This window comes from Pangasianodon hypophthalmus, chromosome 22 (genome assembly GCF_027358585.1).
Source record: "Pangasianodon hypophthalmus isolate fPanHyp1 chromosome 22, fPanHyp1.pri, whole genome shotgun sequence".
Classification (NCBI taxonomy): domain Eukaryota; kingdom Metazoa; phylum Chordata; class Actinopteri; order Siluriformes; family Pangasiidae; genus Pangasianodon; species Pangasianodon hypophthalmus.
Window position 1 is genome coordinate 16540592 of NC_069731.1, and position 22485 is coordinate 16563076.

Below are 22485 nucleotides of genomic sequence, written 5' to 3' on the forward strand. Positions count from 1 at the left end.
AACTTTATAAGTATAATCCAAGCAAACAAAACCCACAGAACCAAAGAACCAAGGCAACTGTGTTGAAAGTAGAATATTTATTTTAAACTGTTTCTTTCAAGTGACCAGCCAATTAGGTGTTTAACTATAATAACTTACATATTACCTAAATATTACAATTTTAACAAATTTGATAGTGGTTGAACATCTTCCGGGATTCCCAGGATCCACTCTGAGAACAACTGAATGAAAGATGAAAGGAAGCCTAGCCAAAAAGTAGCAGCGTAAAAAATAGATAAAAATATTCCACATATTCCAACGGCTGAGTGATTGATGGGTGGAATGAGTGATGAATGTCTACTTGGACCGGAGTCTTGTACTCATGCAAATCGTGGGCCTGCAATAATCTTAGACAACCTTAGAGGACAGTTATTAAAAAAGCAAGGCTAGAGGAAAGTCTTACTCATGCTGAATGTGCGCCCGTCTAAGCAGATTTTTGAGACGTGCTGTCCTGTCTCGTCCCACATGGACGTCTACAGCTTTGCCCTCGTGGATAAGGTTAGAGCTGCTGGGCTGCCAGAGGTCCACCTGCACAACATCATTCAGTCAGACACAGCCATGTACCAATATGATATTGATATTAAGGCATGTTTTATTGCTGTTCATTTTATGTCACAATCAGCTGGCCAAATTCCTGACTAATGGAGAGAGAGAGAGAGAGAGAGAGAGAGAGAGAGTGTGTGTATGTCACTGCTAACAAGCCACACAGCCGCAGCAAATTGAAAACATATGGTGGAACCCCTGTAGTATTCCATGTCTCTCTTCCTGAAGTAGAACTCCAGGTCTGCAGGATCATCATCCTTGGCTTACCAACCAGCTCCAAACATGAACTCTAGAAACCCACACACAGACAGGACCAAATCGCCCATCTTTTTCAAAAGTGTCCATTAAATAAAGGAAACAATAACTGCAGAAAACATTCTGTTTCTTCAGGATCACTTTGTTTAAGATTAAAGGTCACCGAGTGTGACAAATGCGCTGTTGGAAATCAGGAAGGAGGCCAATACTTTTGCTCAGTACAGAAACAGTTAACAGGCGAACTTCTGTTTAATGTTCTGAAAGTATTAACACTTTCCTCTGAAGCTGTTAACAATCAAACAAAAAGCACTGAGAGGATGCCTACCACAGAGAAATACCCATCGATTTGTAGGCATCGTAGTGTGCGTGTGTGTGTGTGTGTGTGTGTGTGTGGTATGAAATTGGCCCCACTTCTCCCACAACTCACCAGCTGCATCCCATTTCACTACAGCAGCATGTTTGCTTGTACACTCACCTTTTAATGGCTGAATTGTTTTTACACACTCGACACTGTAGAAAGTCTAGCATAATTAAAGTTCTCCTTGTGATATTATAATCGTGTCCCCCAAACAGCTACAGTCTGGGATTAAACTGGATGTCCTGGATCACTACTAGGACCACACTTACAGGTAGATCACATCACGGTATAAATGAGCTAGCAGGATTACGCCCTGTCTCTATTTCAAGGAAAAAAATGCACAAAAATAAGGCTAGATTTGGCATCCATTTTATTTACTTGTTGTTAACAAGTGGATTGTGCTGCGTTCGAGACAAAGTTGCAGCTTGTAATTCCCTCCTACGACCAGTACTCAACTACCAGTTCCTTCCTTGTTTACGGAGTGACGTCAAATCTGTGAATACCGCAAAGTGCTCCTTCTCTGCTTTTAAATTAGTTTATAGCTGTATTGGATTTAGATCAATTAATATACAGACACTGTACTTGACCATACTAATCACTGGTTTGAGAAGCCAATCATCCCCATTAGAGTTATCACTAACGTTAGCCGGCTAGCTTACTGCTAAGCTACTCGCTATTGTGCGCTGTTGTTGCTGTACTGCAGTTTCAGTCCTGTAACTCTAAAAGTGCACTTAAAGTAGGTTTTTATGAGCTTTATGTGCTTTCATGGAGGTATCCATGTTTTGTTTTTTCACTTTGCATGTCGAACATCCTGAGGTGGGAAATGACATTATTATAACTTGCGCATTACAACTTACAAGACACCATGAACACAGCATTATTTTTGAGAACAACGGGACCACTAGTGACCGCAAGAAAAACACACAGAATGGTATGAAGAAGCGAGGCTGGGGCTGATTTCTTTCTAGCCCAGACTGTACATTATATAACCCTCAGCCTTTCTCTCATTTCTTTGTTTTTCAGTTAATTTTTGTTGTTGTTGTTGCTGCAAATTTGCATTTCTGCTGGAATTGGTGTCTTTTGCTCTTTTTGGATTTTGTGTTACAATCTTGTCGCTTGGATTTCTTACATATTTTTATTCTTTTGCCTGCTTGCCACTGACTGTTTCTCAGAGAACAAACCCACCTCAGATATTTAAGGATTCCTCTGTTTTTGTTGCGCCTTCTTTTGTTGTGTATGAACATTTATCTTTAAGTCTACAGATCATTGCCTGGTGTTTGGGTCCAGATTTTTCATAACATGTCATCAGCAGTGATTGAGAAATACAATAGTGGGTGTAAAAATACATAAACGAGGTGGATTACTTTCTCCATCATTCATTTTTCAAAATGCCTTTGGAGGAGAAATGAGAAGTACACGAGATAAACATACATTGTGCAATCAAACTGCAAATGACACAAAGGGAAAATTGTCAGAACCATAGGTTTTATGTTCCTTGTTTTGAAATGACAGCAAGTCAGAAGAGACACGGCACTAGTACTTTAAGTACTAGCAGACTTTAGACTTTTAGACTTTAGTATGGACATAGGATTGTTTGTCCTATTTTGGGGCACTATATGTTACTTAAACACAATTTTTGTTTTTAGAAATATAAGAGTTTTATGTAGTAATAAATTTAATAGTGCAATTTGTTTCCTGCAAAACAAAAATTTTAAAATTATTGGCACCTCCACATTTATTGGCAAAACTTCCATTAGAAAGAGTATGTAACAAGATTAAAAACACATGTAGATCGATCTTGGACCTTCCATGCAGAACATTATGAGCTCCTTTACAGTTTGAACCCTTTTATTTATGTAAAGGCAATAATAGACTTTCTGATGCTAAGAGCAGATTTAAAAAAAAATTCCAAGCATGGCAACTTGCTTGCATTTATTCTAAATATTATTTAGGGCTCTCACTGATCTTGCTACACATATTTGCGAAAAACATCTGATTATTTACAAAGGTTTAACAAGGAGTTTTTCTCATGATGATTGGGTGGAAAATTTCAATATTTGTGTGTATTTTTTTGTATTCAATTGCCAAAATGATGTACTTTCTAAAGGTTCTAAAGTTTCTTCCGAAATATATTTAAATGATTCATTAAAAATAATGATTTGCAGTTTATTAAGAGCAACACAATCAAGCAACCTTTCCTCCAGTCCTCTCCTCAATTACACATCTAGGCAAATAAATCTCACATGTTGTTACAGGCAATGCAAATCTGATACACTGACCACAATGTCCAGCTGCCACAATAATCTAGCCCTAACTAGTGATATTCACTGGTTTGACTTTGCAGCTGCTATGTCTGATTCGAACCTTGAAAAAAAAAAACCTAGCAGAAAAAATCTCAATGAACTGCCTCATTCTCCGACAGTGTCGTGTTAGCGCAGCTCCAAGAGAATCATCTCTAAGTAAATGAAACGACCCAGAGGCAGCTGTGTAAACATCACACACACACTCGTCCCTGAAGAAGTGGCTTCTAACAGCATACCGATTTGATTTGGGCTTGGGGTCAAGTACACATTTCAAATATTTGGACGGCTTTTGGAAACCTTAGATGAGATGAGACACTAAAAAGTTTTTTCCTCCAAGGTTTTTTAGGTCATTAGAAACCTTAGCATTAAGCACCACAAAATTAGACTATTAGAACCAGCTTTAAAACAACGTATGGAGTACAATTCCTTTTCATTAGGATTTCACTAAACTCCATACACTCATTTGCATTCAATTTACATTTCTATCATCTATTCTTGCACAACTGCTTCCTTGCAAGTTTCTGTACATTAAAACAATCTATTTTTAACAATGGATATGAATTTGATAGCATTTATTCTAAATATTATTTAGGCATATCACTGACATTTATTTAAGAAAGTGCTATTAGTATTTAAAAGAAATGATCTGTAATAATATGTGCTTATTTTATGATCATTTTTGTCCATTTTTTTGTAGGTTGTCTATAATTCTGGAGTCGATTATATCATATAAAAGCTGCCAGAAATTGAGATTTCAGTGATTTATACATAAGTACCACCGCTGTTATGATTGCAAGTATGACATCAGTCCAGTCCGTGAGTAAGTAACAATAAAAAGTTGTAGTATTCTGTATTAAGGACATATGTTAACACTTCAAATACATAACGCAATTTGTTTTTCTGTATTAGACCTTGATATAACTTTATACTAATTCCTTCAACCTGAACAAAAGCTCAACTATCAACAGTGTCTTCTCACACAAAAATAGAAACTAGAACAATCAAGCTGTTGATCCTGTAATGAAAAACAGCAGTTTTCTCTGTTCTACCCAGAACATAATTATTCCCAAATGGAGAATCTCCTGAGTGACTTGCACATCCCCCATCTGTGTTTCAATTCCACCATTAACACACCATCCCCAATTATCTCCATTCTGCAGAGTCGTGGTTTTGATTGCCATCATCTGGTGTTCTCTTGGGTCAAAATTCTCCCAACTGATCTAGTTTTCTATGTAATTTACATTTTATTTAATGAAGATACCAACTAACTGCAATCAATAGTTACTGTTAAAACACTTTCAATTCAATGATGAAGTCACTCCATTAGACTGGAAGTCTGTTTAATCAACACCACTTCTACAGCGAGTGAGGGATCATAATATGGCTGCTTAGGCCACAACCCCTGATGCAATGACAACAACATTTGTAAATTGGAAAAAAAAAAAAAAAAATCACGAGCATGGTGGAGTGGTAGCTCAGTGGTTAAGATTTTGTACTACAGACCAGAAGGTTGTGAGATCAGATCCCAGTAGCACAGAACATTGAGCAAGATCCTTAACTCCTGAACTGCTCAACTATGTACTGAGAGATGTCACTTCGGATAAAAGCATCTCCTAAATAGCAAATAAAAAAAAAATGTATGTTTGGAAAATCTCCCCAGTTTCAGAGCTCAAGGTGTTGTGAATTTTGCAGGGATGTCGTCATGATTGAAGTTGTCTTTTGTCCACGATGGATGCAACCATGTCCTAACATATGAGACATACTGTATGTTATTACAACCTGGCAAGTACTTTCAGTCTCAGACGCTCTACCTATAGGCCAAGACATGATGTCTTTTCTACACTTTTCTGGCCACAAGCTTCAGAATCTTGAAGGCTGCAATCTGATTGGCTCTCCACTTTTTCTTGTAGGGACACTTTCCCAGTGGGGAAAAAAAAAATCTTTTCAACTGCAACACTGAGCTTTTCATCTCAAGATATAATAACTGGGTTTAACAATTCATGGAATCACAGACTTCGAAGCAGTTAGTGGCAAGTAAACGATAATCAAAAGGAAAGATGATGTCATGTTTAATGATGGTCTACAGGAAAAGGCGTGTGCTTGGTCATCTGCCATATCAGTCAAATTGCCTCTTTCTGTACTGGAATGAGTTCATATTGTGTCCACCACTTCCCTCAAATTGGTTTTCAGTATTATTTTATATTTAGTGTATTCTGATAAATCAGTAAAGCAAACCTAGTGATCGATTCTCCACTTTTTAGTGCGGTCTTTAACACCATTTTGTCATAACAACAGTTGAAAGATTAATGGTAGGTGATTCTATGCTATTTATTTATAACTGCAGATTTATATGACTGTTAAACAGTAAAACGAAAATTTCTACAGACTGGCACCTTTATAACATATCCATCAACTGCTTTGAGAATTATCCAACAAATAAGCAAGGCAAAGTCGCATAGCATACATGAAACACACCTCACATTGTGTGCTGCACTTACAAATTGGAGGTGTTAATGATAAAATAAAAATGACTCACCGTCATGTTCTGAAAAAGCTGTTTGAGATAATGGAGCTCCCCGGGACTGCTGGGAATTATTCTCAGAACCTGATCACTGCAATAAAAACAAGGTTACTGAAAATAGGGTCACACAAGAATTAAACATTAGAAGTAAACACGGGACACGTTTTGTTAATGAGTCAAAGTTACATTCGAACATTCAAAAACTCCTGTATCTTAATATTTCAGTAAAGAAAACCTGTTATCTCTTTTATCCAATGTGACCTATAAATGAAGCCTATCCAAGCACACTATTCAGACAGTTCAACCTCAGGGACTAACTCAAGGACTCAACCAAGCTCTTTGGCAGTCCTAGGATTTGAACTCACAACCTTTTGTGTACAAATTGATCACTGCAACATTTGACTTCAGACTGATTCTTAACTTAAGAATAAAAAACACCCAGGTATAATGTGGATGAGGAATATGTATGTATGCAGCTAAAGATATTTAAATGTCACTACTGCCTTCTACCCTAGACCACACTGTTGAGGTATTTTATCTAAACAATAGTGTAGGTTTTATGAGGTTAATCATCTATTTAAACCTGAATCAGGCCCAAGGATTTCCCCACAGACGTCATATGAACAAATCACACGACAGTCACTGGCTTAATCACGGTCGATTCACTGTCTGCCCAGTGTTCACACACTTAGACTATAATTATGGTCATAAAGTATTGGACTTTTAGTCAGCTCAAGACACGATCAATTAAAGCATGCTGAGACTCTCATAGTCCAAATACAGGCTTCCAATATTCGCTGGATTACTGAAATTCGATTTTTGGATGTGTAAACATGTGGACGTGACTCTCAGTCTGACTTTTGTGACACTACCAATGACATGTATGATGCTAGCTTGACAACTGAGACATGCAGGGATGAAACAAAAGGCGGAAGAAGGAAACCTTAGTTAAGATCTATAATTAGTTAGAAATTGTTGTGAAGACAGTTAGCGCCGGAGTCTATTTTAATGACCTTGTTTTACAAGCTTCCTACCAGAGTCATAAAAAGACAGACTTGTAGCACAGGATTGTTCAATAATTGAATTATCACTGTGGTAAAAATGTATAGCATGAACTGCAGGGAAATTCCTGGCAGTGCATTCACACTGTATTCAGACTATGTTAGAGTGCATACAAATGGAAGTTTCTTACAGGAAGTGAAGTGGGCTATTGTGTACTTATAAACAAGTGGAGTTCACTGATAAATAGTCCTAAAAGCCAGATTCGAGCTATTGCTAGAGTCCGATGACTCAGAGTAGTCAAGAACCAACTACTTTCACAGGAAGAGGCCATTTGTCCTACATTGCTACCACAGACGATGAGATGTTTTTGTATGATGCTCATTATAAAAATGGCACCACAACAAAACAGACTTTTTTCAAACAAAATATTTGAAAAAGGCTTTTCCCATAGTCCACTGGTGAAATGGTGAGGGTATCTTGTTTACTTGGCATTAACTAATTCAAACTGAACTCTTGACCAACTTTTAAACAAACCACATGAACCTTACAAACTTATTTCCATTATTTGTTTTCATTTTTTTTTACAGTTCTAAAACTTTGTTTATTTTAAATTTAAAAAAAAAAAAAAAAAAAAACGATTTCAATGTGATCTCAGATTCCCTCACCCCCGTGTGTGTAATCGACAAAGTGTAGCACATTTTCTGACAGCTTAGTATTACCTAGTATTTTCTTGCGAAATCCAATCACAGGATATGCACATTAGACACACGATGATGCCAAATGCCTACCACCCAGAATATGATTCCCATGTATGCATTTCATGCATATTTAATAAGTTAAACAGGGAATCAAACTATCTGTGACAACAGAGACATTTTCGAAGTAAGATATAAGAACTCAGCTGAAAAAAGTTAAATATATTGAATATTCTATATTCTAGGTCACAATTATTAAAATTTAAGCAAATTTGTGATATTGACCATGTTAACTCTTTTGTACAAAAGAGTCCATGTCAGCATACTAAGACATATTAAGAAATTCTGAAATTCATGTAAATGTTTCTAAGAATCTACTTTTCACTAATAATATAATTTTCAGTGAGTGATTTAATTGTATTAAATTAGAACAGAATGCAAAATGAAAACACTTTCATTAGTGGTCTCAAACTTTTCAACCCCACTGTAGATTTAAATAACTTTGTTAATAAATTGTACTTTTAAAACATAGTTTTATTTGGGAGATTTTTTATTCTTGTACTTTAATATCATTACATTTGGCTATTTCCTATTTCCCAGTGGTGTTCTACTGTGTATATAGTGAAGTTCACACATCCTAGAACACTATTTTGTCTTACCCTATGCAGTGAGCACATGTAGTGAATCTAAAGCCTAACTGTGTTTTCTGTGAATGGCAAAAAATAATTACAGGCTTATTAATATTCAAATGCATGCAAATACTAAACGTTTTTAAGAAACTGAAATTCTGTGTAATATGTAGCATTCCAGGGACGGAGCTGGTTACTGTTTATGTAGAGTTTTGTGTGTTATCCCTTTGTCCACATGGATTTCCTATGGGTTCTCAGGTTTCCTTCTACTTCTCAAAAACACAAGGTAGGTGGATTGGAGACTCTAAATTGCCCCAGGTGTGAAAGATGGGTGTAACAGGCATCACGTCCATGGTGTATTCCCACCTCATGGCCAGTGTTCCTTTGATCCACGACAACCCTGACCAGGAGTAGCGGTACCTGAGGATCGTTTTTTTTTTAAAAAATGTGCATTAGGTAATACTAGTCAATTTTTTTTTAAATTAAGATTAGGTCTCTAACAGTTATATAGGTTGGGTTGACGTTTGAATAATTTATTTATTTATTTCGTTCCTTGAGCCTACCCCGCCCCCCTCCATTCCCACCCATGTTCACAAATCTCCAACAGCAGAATCTACAGTGGCCTGTAGAATGTGTATAAAATGATTGACAGGAGGCCCATCCATACACTAACAAGCATTCCGGACCAGAAGTCAGTTTTCCAAATGGGTTTTCTCAGCCATTTGTCCTGAGGTCATGCCTTAAACCAATATTTTTTTCAGGTTATTTGTACAAGTAATAAATAAAAAATAATTGACTATTGCACCTTTAAATAGTCTCCTACTACATACTACTAGCACTAGTAAAATAGTGAGCTCTAAAGGGCCGTTTTGTAAGTGTAATCCTGTGTGTTCCTAGATTTGGCAAAAAACAAAACCTTCATCCAGCTGTCCTAGCTCACAAAAGTGTGCCGCTCGACCTGCAATGACTCATTTTACACTTTCCTTTGATCAGATCAGCCTGCAAATCTCAAATAACTATCGACAGTTCTTTACATGTCTTTGTTATTAGAGAGCAATATCAGCGCTTCCAGGCAAAGAGGAGATGAAAGATGGTCTTTATGGTTTGGCTGACACCTACATGGTCCATGACAAAGGTTGGAGGATCAGCAACTGCAGACAATGACGCCATTTGCATCACTGAACACAGTCGTCTAATTTTAGCAAGTAGGTAATAAGAATGCTGCAAGTCAAAGCTGCTCTTGTGCTCTGCGAGAGAATCAGCATTTTCTTCTCTAATATACAGCTTGGATGGCGTGTCCCTGCAGCGCTGTGAGCAGCGGAGATTGCTCCATGATGTCACACCTATAGTGTTTCCTTTGTGCTGGGCTGACGTGTGTGAAGCGGTGTGGTTGGAATGGTATTAATGGTATTTTTTTTTTTTTAGAGAACCTGCAGGGTGTGATGACAGCTCATACCTGTAGAGAGACGATATCTCATTTCCCAGGCAGAAGATAAGTGAAATTCTAGTCACTGATCCTACGGACACTCAAATTGATTAAGCTTCAATAAAGACAATGCAAACAGCCTCTAAACAAGCAGGGATAAATGACTTATAGGCTTAAATGCTAATTAGCTAAAAGAGACAATAGTTCTAATTTATGGTGGATTTTTACACATGCTAAGCATTATCCTGGGAGAATAAGGACCATCACATCAATTTTTGGCTACTGGATTTATTTGTACACTATAAGAGCTAGCTTAATGTTAGATAGCCTAGTAGCTAGGCTAGAACATAGCTGAATGTAATTTTTAGGCTAATTCTAGCTACATTGCTGGACAATCCGGCTATTCACATAATATACTATTATTTCACCTACTATTGGCTAACTAGGTCAAATAGCTACTGCTGGAGATTTAACAGTAACCAACTTAGCTGACTAACATTATTACAGTGCTTTGTTTAGGCTTGTTTAAGTATCTTATCTTATCTTATCTTATCTTATCTTATCTTATCTTATCTTATCCTAGCTAATGTTAGGCTAAGTATTATACAGCTAGCCAATTGTCTTCTTAGCGCCTGATCTAGAGAGCTAGCATAAAAAGATTTTTTTTATTGATAGAGGCTACAAAGTACTGCTCTGGATAAGGGTGACATATTAGGCTAAATATTATATCATATGAATAGCCTGGCAAGATAGCTAGAATTAGGTTAATGTTGGCTATCTTGTTACTAAATTGCCTAGCTTCTCAGGTTAGCTTGTATATATTAGTCAGTTTATGTTAGTCAGCTAACTCAGCTAAGTTTGCTTAGTTGGTGTTACCTCTCCAGCACTAGCTATCTGACTATCTGTTTTTTTTTTTTATTTTATTATTATTATTATTATTTTAAAGAAAGCTACGCCGTAGTAAGCATTCAACAAACATGCTCATTGTGTTCAACCCTTGACTTCAAGATACAAACATGTAACACTGTCAGACAATTGCTGGCACCAGCTGACTGCCAAGTAGCGCACACCTCACATTACATACATATTTGTGGGGTCATGTTTGTAGAATCTTGTATGAATATGTTCTTGACATTCTGTGGCCTTTGACAGCTTTGTTTCTTGCTACTGACACTGGAGACTCCTTCCAAAAAATTTGTTGTATGGTGGCCATCCGCCATACAAGTTCCTGTCTACCATTTAAGTACAGTCTCACACACACACACACACACACACACACACACACACACACAGTGTATCTTTGTGTTGTTCAGCTCTGTTCTCTAAAAAAAGGAGCAACCCCAACCACAGCGTCTGTCAATTTAGATATTAAAATGTAACCCTAGGCTGTGATGGCTCACAGTCCCACTTGGCCTTTTTCACCCCCTCTGAAAGGTAAAAGCATGTTAATCTGCAGCACAATAGTCTTCCCTACTGGAATTCACTCCAGAGTTCAAGCACGTAAGCTGCCACACGACCTTTACAAACCGCAAACCTAAATCAACAGCGTATACAAACACACATGACAGGGAAAGAAAGACAGGCATTCCTACAAGTTTTATTCATCATGTCTATACTTGTCTCGTCAACGTCAGCGGTCACATAGAACGCTGTGGTTTTATTTTCACACATAATTAAAACATCCATGCTAGGCACGAGCTGATAGTTGGTTATATGATATACCATGATATGTAACATACAACATTGTTATCATATGCAATTAAAATGACATCCGTCTGCCTACTAGGGATGTAACTGAATACAAATAGATAATACGTTCTAAGACAGACGCAAATACAGACGCGAACAGGAGGCGTACTATTCGCTTTTTTCTCCAAATCTTGCCAAATAGATTCACAGAATGATGCATTTACAAGGTTTCCTTCATTCATAACTACCTGGTCAGAGTCACAGCCCTTAAATTAGGCAACTAGTTTGTTTATAGTTTGAGGAAGAGAACAAACTAAATTCATTAGAAAATATTGTAGGTAGGTACGAAGAAATTATATTTAAAAAATTAAAATCTAGACCAGTTATGAACTCACGGGATGTAGCTGAGGTTGAGGAACTGTCAGAGCCAGAATTCATGGGCCATGCTGTGTGTCCTAGTGATCGGGTTCACATTTTATTAAAACAACAGCAACAACAACAACTACATCAGGTTTAGGCCACGCCTACTACGAATACAGATATGGATATTTACCATACTAAACAAATACAGATTATGTCATTGCTTTACACACCTACTGTCTACAGTTAATATTTTTAGGCACTGTCACTGGGATGGTGTTTTTCACCTAACTCTAGTTGAATATAATTTAAGCTACATAATTGTAGCTGTTGTACAATTAAGTTTTCATTGTTTGGTATTTTAGGGAACAAAATTTCTACCTGTACAGAACTTTTGTCTGAGTAGGTAGGCAGCATTTTTATGTAAAGTTTGTGTTCCTGAGATAAAATCTGTCCCATCTGAAATGCACTTTTCACTTATCAGCTGCGATATCGTACCTCTCACTCAGCTGTTACAACCTTACGATCTTTAGCGGTTCTTCACACCTTGGTGTGATTTACAGCGTGCATTGTGCCTTTGCTCTTTTTGTTCTGTCATTCTTCCATGCTGTGACACAGGAAAGCAGGAATCCTTTTCACAAAAGCCAGGAGCTTAGTTTTAGGAGAGGAGACATTTATGGAAAGAAGTTTTTCGGAGAGGAAACTGTGTTGATCAGCTTGCTTGTCCTTCATCTGACACTGGAGCACATGTCAGGATCGGTGGCATTATTTAGTTGACATAATTTACTTCTAATATATTCCGCTAATATAAAATTTTCACTATAACATTACTATAATTGCCTATTTACCATGTTTTACAATGTTGTATTAAATAAATTATTATGTTTTAACCCCTTAATGTACAAGCTCATCATCGATTTATTTGTCTTAAAGCATATTTTTCAGTGACTAATCCATATTCAGTAATTCGCTAAAGATCACTACAGTAAATGAAAGGCCTTGACCTCCTGTATTGCTGAATTTACTGATTTCTTAAGCGTGAAAACAGCGTGTAATCTCACTAGCTAAGAACTTCTGCTGTGACGCTCATTGAACATCTTTTCACCACACTTAGTACTGTTTGACTTTCTACAGTTATAGAAGAGAATGACTGATAATTGCGCTCTCTGGTGTCACCAAGAAGAGGACGAGTTCCCCTTTGAGTTTCTCTCGAGGTTTCTTCCTCATGCAGTCTCAGGAGGTTTTCCCTTGCCACTGGTCACCTATGACTTGTTCATTAGGGATTTAAATCTTTTCTGTAAAGCTGCTTTGTGACCTCTGAGACCTAATCATATACCAATTATTAGCACATGCCTAATCCATACGTTTTCTCCTTGATACCTTGTGTCTCCTTTTGTTTGACCAACAACAAGAAAATACACCGGGAGCTATTTGGCATTTGAGGAGTGCGTGTTTGAAATGTCACATCAGCTGTCTCTGTGTTTACTTTATCAGTGGAACATTTCCTACTGCTCTCACTTCTACTCCTAATTACTTCCTAACAGCTGGAAAAGGAGAGTTTTTTCTAAATTTTTTATTTATTATTATTATTTTTTAAATTACATTACTAAAATTGGAAGAAATTATGCACAAAAATGCACGTGAAGCTCAATAAGGCTCAGTTAGCCTACTGAGAGTCAGGGGGAATGCAAGAAATACAAACACGGAGGAAAAAGTGAAAATTGTATCTTGTTAGTGAGTGAACATACGGAGATTTATGTTGACTAGAAAATATTTGATTGGCAATATTCCAACTGTTTTGGGACGTTCACCAGTACACGACATGACGTCTCAATCACGCAAGCAGCTCAAATTCTTCATTTCTCTGATTTGCCTTGGAACTACTGTCAGAGCTGCCGTTTTTAAAAAATTAATCAATAGCTTCTGACCAATCAGAATTGAAACGTTAACATTGCTGTGGTAAAACCTTGATTAGAAACGCAACCCGAAATGACTGAGAATCACCATCAAGACACAATCAGGGACGTCTTTAGCGTGAGGAAGGGATCCAACATTTAATATCCTATTCTCATGAACACTGGGTACTATTATCTAGATTCAGGGCTGGTTCAGAGTTCCCAGATTGTCTGTTTCCATCACACTCGTGGTTTAAAACCCGCCTCAATTCCCAATAAACCATCTGCAAACTGGAACGCGACCAAATGAATGTTAAGACTAGCTCTGCAGAAATCACTAACAATCAAACAACAGTCTACGTGAAATCAACCAGCCTGTTCTTTCCTTTGCCAATTCTGTTAGATTATAATAGGTCTTCTGGCAACTTTGGGACTGAGTCTATCAAGACGTTGTTCCTAGAGCTAAATCATAAAGGGAAATGAGCTTGGGAAAAAACGGCTGATATTTTGCTTGATAGATATTTCGTGTCATTAGATATAGCTTAATTACAATTTGGATGGGACAAACATGAATTAAACCTACATTTTAGCAGTTTAAATGCTATTTCCAATACATCTGATTGGAAATAATTAATGCTGGCAAAATACTGATGAATTATGCATGCACAGAAGTTTTCACATGTGCAGTATTGTGAGGATTCTTGCATAAAAAAACATGCAGCTTGCACTCAGAATCTTTCAGCTGCATAACGTGTATTCAGAAATATTCAAGTCATTTCTTTAGTTGCATGTAGGCTATATTTATTGGCTGAAATTATTTTGCATATTACCACAACAAATAATATATTACTATGATTGTAATTAGACAAATAAATAAGGTTTAAAGTACTTTTTGACACAGCGTTCAGATATATGCAGACAGTTTATGGCATACACTTTCTTTGCGGATTGTTTTGATGTATTTTGACAGATTAAATCTCAGATTAATCTGTCAAATTAGATCCTCAGTTGGTTTAATTATAATTATAATTCCTGACATTGAAAAAAGACAATCGATTCACACACAATGAACATGATTCGACTCATGAGAAAGTAGGAAATTCTGTATTAATTTGAGAAAACAGCCTAAAATGTCAAATGTATGACTAAAAAACATACAGTAAAACTATCATCAGTTTGCTAGAGAGAATGCTCAGGAGTAGATAATTATAATGATGTTATTGTGGCAAGAATCTTTGTTTTTCCTACCATCAGTCATAATTATACTATCATAATTATACATAATTACTCCTATCATAATAGTGTGTTATGTATGTGTTGAATTATTTCATTAATATTGCAGATTATTTAATAACATCCAACAGATGTCCTCTGCTGTGGCTTAGTTTTTGGAATAAAGTAAATTGATTTTGTGGATTCGACTCTTGGAATCGACTCCCGAGCTGCACTACACTGGAATCGAAATGGGAGTCGACTCAGTGTTTACATCTCTTTAGGCTGGCGTTGTTTCCATGGAGACGAGCTGAGAGAAGAGTTGGCTAAAAACAAACAAACAAACAAAAAAAAACACTCATTCCATCCCATATGTACTTAGTTTCAAAGGAGAGAAATGACTGAAGGAGTGAATGAATGAATGAATGAATGAATCAGCTTCACTCACCCGACATAGCGGTTGTTGTAGAGGTAGGCGCTCGCGGGATTAGAAAGCACAATCCACGCGAGGAGAAGCGCAGCAGCGCACGCGCTCTTAACTCCCGATGCCATGTTAAAGTAATAAAGAGGGAAAAAGGAAAGCGCGTTGCTGCAGGTTCTTCACATTCTCCACATCCTCGTGGAGGGAGGAGAGGAGACGCTCCCTGCTCTGGCGCTGTCTGGCTCCTGCTCGCGCTGCTGAGGTGTGAAATCGCTCAGGTGGGGAACATCGCGCGCTCATCTCGACTTTTAAAGCGCGTGCGACTCGCACCACGTGACCCAGTGTCCCGTTTTGGGCATGAGCGCTATATAACGGGGTTGCCAGATTGGACCGATTAGCTTTGCCTTAGAGAAGTGTATCTGTTTTGTGTTTCCTTTGAGAGGAAAAAATAACACACACACACACTTACACACTGGCAAATTTTCCCATACACATTTAATCACCAATCAACACACACACACACACACTCTGACATATTTACCCATACACATTCAATCACCAATCAGATCAGCCATCCTTTTATAAATATGGGAAATGAAAATTAATTAGCTATGCAAATGTTTTTCTTAGTTCTTAGTGTCCTAAATCTATCTAGATACAGACACACACACACACACACACACACACACACACATATATATATATAATTAAACAGTCCCCCTTGTGCTGCCAAAACAGCTCTGACCCATCAAGGCATGGACTCCACAAGACCTCTGAAGGTGTGCTGTGGTATCTGGCACCGAGACGTTAGCAACAGATCCTTTAACTCCTGTAAGTTGCGAGGTGAGGCCTCCATGAACCGGACTTGTTTGTCCAACACATCCCACAGATACTCAATCGGATTGAGATCGGGGGAATTTGAAGGCCAAGTCAACACCTTGAACTCTTTGTTATGTTCCTCAAACCATTCCTGAACAATTTTTGCAGTGTGGCAGGGTGCATTATCCTGCTGAAAGAGGCCACTGTCATTAAGGAATACCGTTGCCATGAAGGGGCGTACTTGGTCTGCAACAATGTTTAGGTATGTGGTACGTGTCAAAGTAACATTCACATGAATGCCAGGACTCAAGGTTTCCCAGCAGAACATTGCCCAGAGCTTCACACTGCCTCTGTTGGCTTACCTTCTTCCCATAGTGCATCCTGGTACCATCTCTTCCCCAGGTGAGCAAAGCACACACACCTGGCCGTCCAAATGATATAAAAGAAAACATGATTCATCAGACCAGGCCACGTTCTTCCATTGCTCCATGGTCCAGTTCTGATGCTCACGTGTCCATTGTAGGTGCTTTCGGTGGTGGACAGGGGTCAGCATGGGCACTCTGACCGGTCTGCGGCTACGCAGCCCCAGAGGCAGCAAGCTGTGATGCACTGTGTTCTGACACCTTTCTATCATAACCAGCATTAACTTTTTCAGCAGTTTGCTGAAATTTGCTGAAATCATGGGGCGCCATGCACACACTTTCACACACTCACTTCCAGCAAGAGACAATTTAGAGTGACCATTCCACCGGTATGTTTTGGCAGGTGGGAGGATACCAGAGAACCAAGAGGAAACCCAAACCAAATATGAGAAGAACATGTGAAGCTACACACTGACACACAGATCCTGAGCTCAGGAGTTATCTGGGACCTGGCAAATATCAAATATCATAGCAGCCAGCTCTGGGTCCTTTGTTAAATTCTATGATCTGTGTTGTGTTAATAATATGACATGCATTCATTACATAAAATATGATCAAAACTATGTAAAATCTGCTTCAACACAGATCCACTGTTTCATACTGGCACTGTCTTTCAAACTCAATAACACTTAAGCATGGAGTTAGGATGGAGGATGCAGATTATCAGAAAGCACAATAGAACCACAACTTGATCTGTGTTTTGCATGGAGTAGAACTATTTTATTTACTGTAAAAAAATATTTACCTAATTGTTAATTTAGATTTTCTTATACTAAAATGTAGACATTGTAAACAACTGTAACCGGTATTACTGTATATGTTGTATGTTTACCATACAATATGTCTTCTTCATTTCTCTCTGCATCCATTTGTCAAGCATTTGATTTGCACGTCACTGTCAATGGATTCTCTAATAGAAGCCTCCTTGTGACTTCTCAGTCTCTACATGCCTGCAAAGGTTCCTGTATTTATGAGAGAGCGGCGAGATTAAAAGTCTGACTCGCAGGCTTTATGTCTGAACGGCAGCCGCACATTTTTCACATGCTTTGCTCTGTGTCAACAGCACACCACCTGTTTTACACTCAATTGCTTGTGCAACAAATGAGTGGCTAAAACACACGCCGGCATGACAGCATGGTGCCCAGATGGTGCCAGCATCCACCAAGGGCAGAAATGCTACTCCTTTTGCCTCTTGCTTAAGGCACTTAATGTATGAAACAGATTGGTGCCTTCTAGATATAAACAACAGCAACTGGTATTTGATAATAAGCTTATAAATTATGTTCTCTCTCTAGAGCACAAACATCTTCAGCGATAAATCAGTGGCTTTCTACTTTCACCCACGTATTTATTCATCCAAATAGGTCAAAGGTAAATGGAATGAGGGCGTATATTCTGTAAAAGGCATTACAGTAATTCATTAGGCATTTCCTTTTTTTTTTCCTGTGGAAATCCTGGACTTTGATCCTGCAACATATCAGTGACTCACAACTTTGTCGGAATATATTTGTATACTATATCACACAGCTATAAACAGTCGTTCCTTCACCACCTCTTTTTTCTTTCTCTTAAAGTTACAGCTTTACTACTGACACTGGAGAATCCTTCACTGGAGAAAATGCTAAATCTCCTTACATACGGTTTTCTTTGTCACATTTCTAATCCTCTTATTGTTAGACTTAGATTACGTGAGCATGCACCATACAAGTTCCTGTGAATGAGCTGTTACTATAGTAATGATAATATATTAGAACATGTGCATTAATATAAACCTGGGATTTGCCTTGCTGCTGGAATTACATCAGCACCTTCTGACCAATCAGAAGTTCAGAATTCCACTACGCTATGGTATAACTGAAATTAGATCAATTTGGCAACATTTAATAAGATGATAGGGATTCATTTGACCTGATTACAAAATTGGAGCATCTTACGTCATTGTGTATGAGATCTAATCTAGTGATAATGGCAAAGCAGATAGCATTTAAACAGAACAAATATACTAGTATTTCTCCTCCTAAAATTTTAGATGATGTAATTCAGTGCAGAGAAAGCACAAAAATATCAAACTACCACATCACTCCTCACCTGGGTGAGGTAATGCAGGTAAGAGTGTATCATTATCATTAAGTTATTGCTGAGCTCACCTGAGCTACGTAATCAGACTGTTTTTAGTAGACTCATCAGATACTGTCTCAGAAGGTAGAAAAGAACAGAAAGCTAGACAAGTGGGAGATCTTGGACAAGGAGTGGTAAAGAACTAAACTACCACTAAAACTAAGACACATGGAACTATTAGCTATCAACTTTGTAAATTTCAGCATTTTGCAGCATTGTGGTACGTTCATAAAACCTCTCGACCTTTTCGAAACCGCTCTCTAACATGTTTTTGCTGCCTCCGAGCTGTAGTAGAGCCGAGTCCTGAAGCTAAATGACCCGAGGTGTTTGTGAGTAGACACATACAGTCAGGAACACAGGAGCATATTCACAAGCTACTGCACGTATCCTGTCCATGGTTTGTGGCAGGATGGAAAAATGTGCTTACATAAACAGAGCACCAGGACCTGAGCATGGAGTGGACCGTACTGTGGCAGTACTTGAGTATTTTGAATTGATCAGTTTCCATGGACGGCCTCTGAAATTTCCTTTAAACAAACACGGCTGTTCTGAGATGTGAGGTTTGGACTACGTCTGACTTTTTCTTTAGGTTTCCTCAGACTAAGATGAAAGTGGACCAACAAAATTATGATTAACAAAACACACATACGATATAATGTCAGTGTACTGCATGTAACTATGTAGAACACCAAGCCACAGCTCCGCTGAATTTTTAAATCTGATTGGTAAGAAAGTGGTCATAATTTTTTTATAAGCAGCTTTAAAATATATAACAGCAGATTAAAAAAAAACAACAACATATCATCATTGACGCTTTCTGTAAAGAGACGTTTGTTTATGGAATAAATTTAAAGGACTTTGTGCGTTTCTGGTTTCTCTGTAACATGAAAAGAAAAATTTTTTTTGTCTTATTATCTTCAAGCGTGAGAAAAAATGCGAGGCTGAGAGGGAAGGACTGTTTATAGCTGCTATAACATAAGCGATAACAGGAACTCACTTAGTTCGTGGGCATTCCACCACAATAAATTGATAAAAATTATGTTTCGTTCTTTAATTAATACAGATAATAGCTGGGAAAATTGCTGGGGTATAAGATGATTAAACAGGTCATGCCACACCACACCACACTGCATCAGCCTGTCCTACATTATTTTCCTATAACAGCATGCCATGTCATGTTTTATTCCACACTTAATACAGGGATATAAATCCAGTATCAACCCCCAATTTTCATATCACATGTGGAAAAGCTCAAGAGGGGTGAATAGTTAGCATTAGGCAAGACACTGTACAACAGAGGAGCATATGTACTGTACAGTATATAATATCCCTATAGAGCAGTACTTTGAAGGCAAAGCAGATAACTTGATGGTTGAACAGCAGATGCTCTTGTTTGCTCAAACGAATGCATGCTGTCTGTGTAAACTCTTTTATTGCTCTTCATTTTGCCTTTGTTAGTAAGGATGATCAATGTCTTTCCTCTTGAGCCCTTTCTTTTCTCAGGCTGGCAACCCATTCTTCCTAGACATTAAACATGGTGAGATGTGCAATCTTTTACATTTTACTGCCTGATGTATCAGAACCACAATGGAGCTCTGTCTAAAGTTCACAAATGGGAACCAGCAGGAGAAGCCCTGCAGTAAAGAGATAAAAAAAATCTTGTGCATAAAATGTGGTGAAGTCGTGTGAAACAATGGAAAGATTTCAATTGCAGGGGCTCTCCATGGATAGCTAATGTCACCAGGCGATTTGTTCAGACAGCTTACTGCTGATTTATGAGCTTTGTTTCTGCTGTGAAGTGCACGTGGAGCATGCGGGGTCTGGGATGGATTAAATGAGCATGGAGTGGATTAGGACTGAGGAAGGTCATGGTGGCAGGAAATGAAACAAGAAGTGCACGTGAAGTTCAGCCTCGCCCAGACAGATTATTACAGACTTCCTGTCCCCTCTCGTCGTCCTGCTGCAGGTCTTCTGTCATTATCTGATTCGCCGGCACCAATTAAGAACCAGCAGCATTCAACAGAGTCACAGAGCTCCTTAATGGGACCCAAAGCAACATGTTTGGACACTCTCCCACACTCCCAGCATGTAAAGCAGTTGGGTTTCATGGCGACATTTGTGAAGTCTCTCTGTGTAGCTATTGTGTTACAGCGCTGAACTCCAGACAGAACACTTTTGTTATAGGAGGTATTAAATCATCTGCCTGTGGGAGACTTCAAAGCTTGCTCCTCAGATCTAAAAGGCTCCGATTAAGCTTTTTCCAAGGTGCTGTAGATGAACTGATCATATCCCCTTTCTCCAGGCCCCCTTTCCTTTGCTCTTTATAGGGTATATATGATCCTGTCCACCTTCCTGTGTTTCAACAAGGCACATTATCAGAGTGTGTTTACTAAATGTGAAGTGTTGATTTCAATGTGCGACAGTAAAAGCACTGATGAGAACAATATTAAACAGTTCTCGAGTTGAGCTCAAATTACTGGACGCTCATGGTGTGTCTTTTTAAAGAAACTGCAAAACATGAGGCTGAATTAATTAGTGTTCCTGTGGCTTAATACTTTCCTCACGGGCAGGCAAAAGTATGTTAGTTTAAGCTCAGGATCATTACTGGGGTTCCACAAGAGTGTACGCTTTCACCCTTATTATTTCCAATTGATACCACCGTACTGTTGAATTCTCAAATCTGAATCTGTTCAGAAGGTGATGAATTTTCTAATAACAGCTCTGACAGTAGTGCTGGCTGTAATTCAGATCACAGGTTTACTGTATATTAATGCGCTTGTACTAATAAGTTTTGTTCTAAATTGTTTCTATAATAAAAGCTAATTCACAGGCACTTTTATGAAGGACACTCATGTTAAAAATATTGTTATTTAACAAATAAAAATGCATTATTGTTGATATGGAATGAAGGGTTTTTTTTGTAAGGAGATGTTTATTTAGCAATTAAGGAAGGAGTCTCCAGTGTCAGTGTAAATTTAAGCTTTCCAACACAGAAAAATTTCAGGATGGAGGACTCAAGTGCATGTCAAGCTGCATTTTCATCTTCAAGACAGAGGAAAAAATAGAGGCTTATGAAGAAGTGATGAAGGAACGACTGTTTATGCTGCTATTACAAGCGGAAACAGGAACTAACTTGTTTCAGGAAAGTTCAAAGTGAATAAATGTAACTATAAATGGTTTAAAAGTATGATATGTTGTTCATTAATAAATTAAAAATTGTGATCATTGGAAATTTGCTGTTGAACAAGAGAAATAAAACACAATGGGACTTCTGTTATAGTAAATACATCACACTACCTTGTCACTGATTGCTTATCTTATTGTGTTTTATTCTGTATATAGCAGGTGATTTTAAGACAAATAAGGGTGAGTGTAGGCACATAAGGGCAAGTTTTAACAAGTATGTTGGGGGGAAACATAAGCGGACAAACTGTAAGCAGTCACATTTTGACAGCATTTGGGTCCAAACACAACCAACCACATCTAAAGCATTTCAGTTTAGCGCTGAAAGTGGCCCAGCTGCACGTTCTGGTCTGCATCATGCTGGAGATACGGTTTCATCAGGGTTGAGCTGTAGCTGTGTACTGGCAGCCAGATTTGGATGAGTTCATCACCATCATTCCATCGCAGTATGAGGGCAAGATGAAATGGTAAATGCGGGCCAGGATACAGCATTTGCTCATTTGCTTTCTTGGATACTCTGAATACCAATGAATGCTCACTAACCTGGTTGGTCTTTTGACAGAGAATGAAATCTATTACATGGAAAAGACTATAA

The 22485-nt window shown here is 38.1% G+C and overlaps 1 protein-coding gene across 2 annotated transcripts in view; it reads right to left on the reverse strand.

The window, feature by feature from the left end:
* cpa6 (carboxypeptidase A6) overlaps positions 1-15678 on the reverse strand; it is a 31688-nt gene extending 16010 nt beyond the window's left edge. Inside the window, exons 1-3 of one of the 2 annotated variants that reach the window (XM_034297874.2) lie at positions 15376-15678; positions 6035-6110; positions 443-567 (exon numbers count right to left, since the gene is read on the reverse strand). In XM_034297874.2, the coding sequence (XP_034153765.2) occupies positions 443-567; positions 6035-6110; positions 15376-15479 (305 nt within the window). In that variant the 5' untranslated portion in view covers positions 15480-15678. The remainder of the gene's footprint in view (positions 1-442; positions 568-6034; positions 6111-15375) is intronic. The other variant, XM_026938123.3, reaches the window with a different exon arrangement.
* Positions 15679-22485: the final 6807 nt, after the last annotated feature.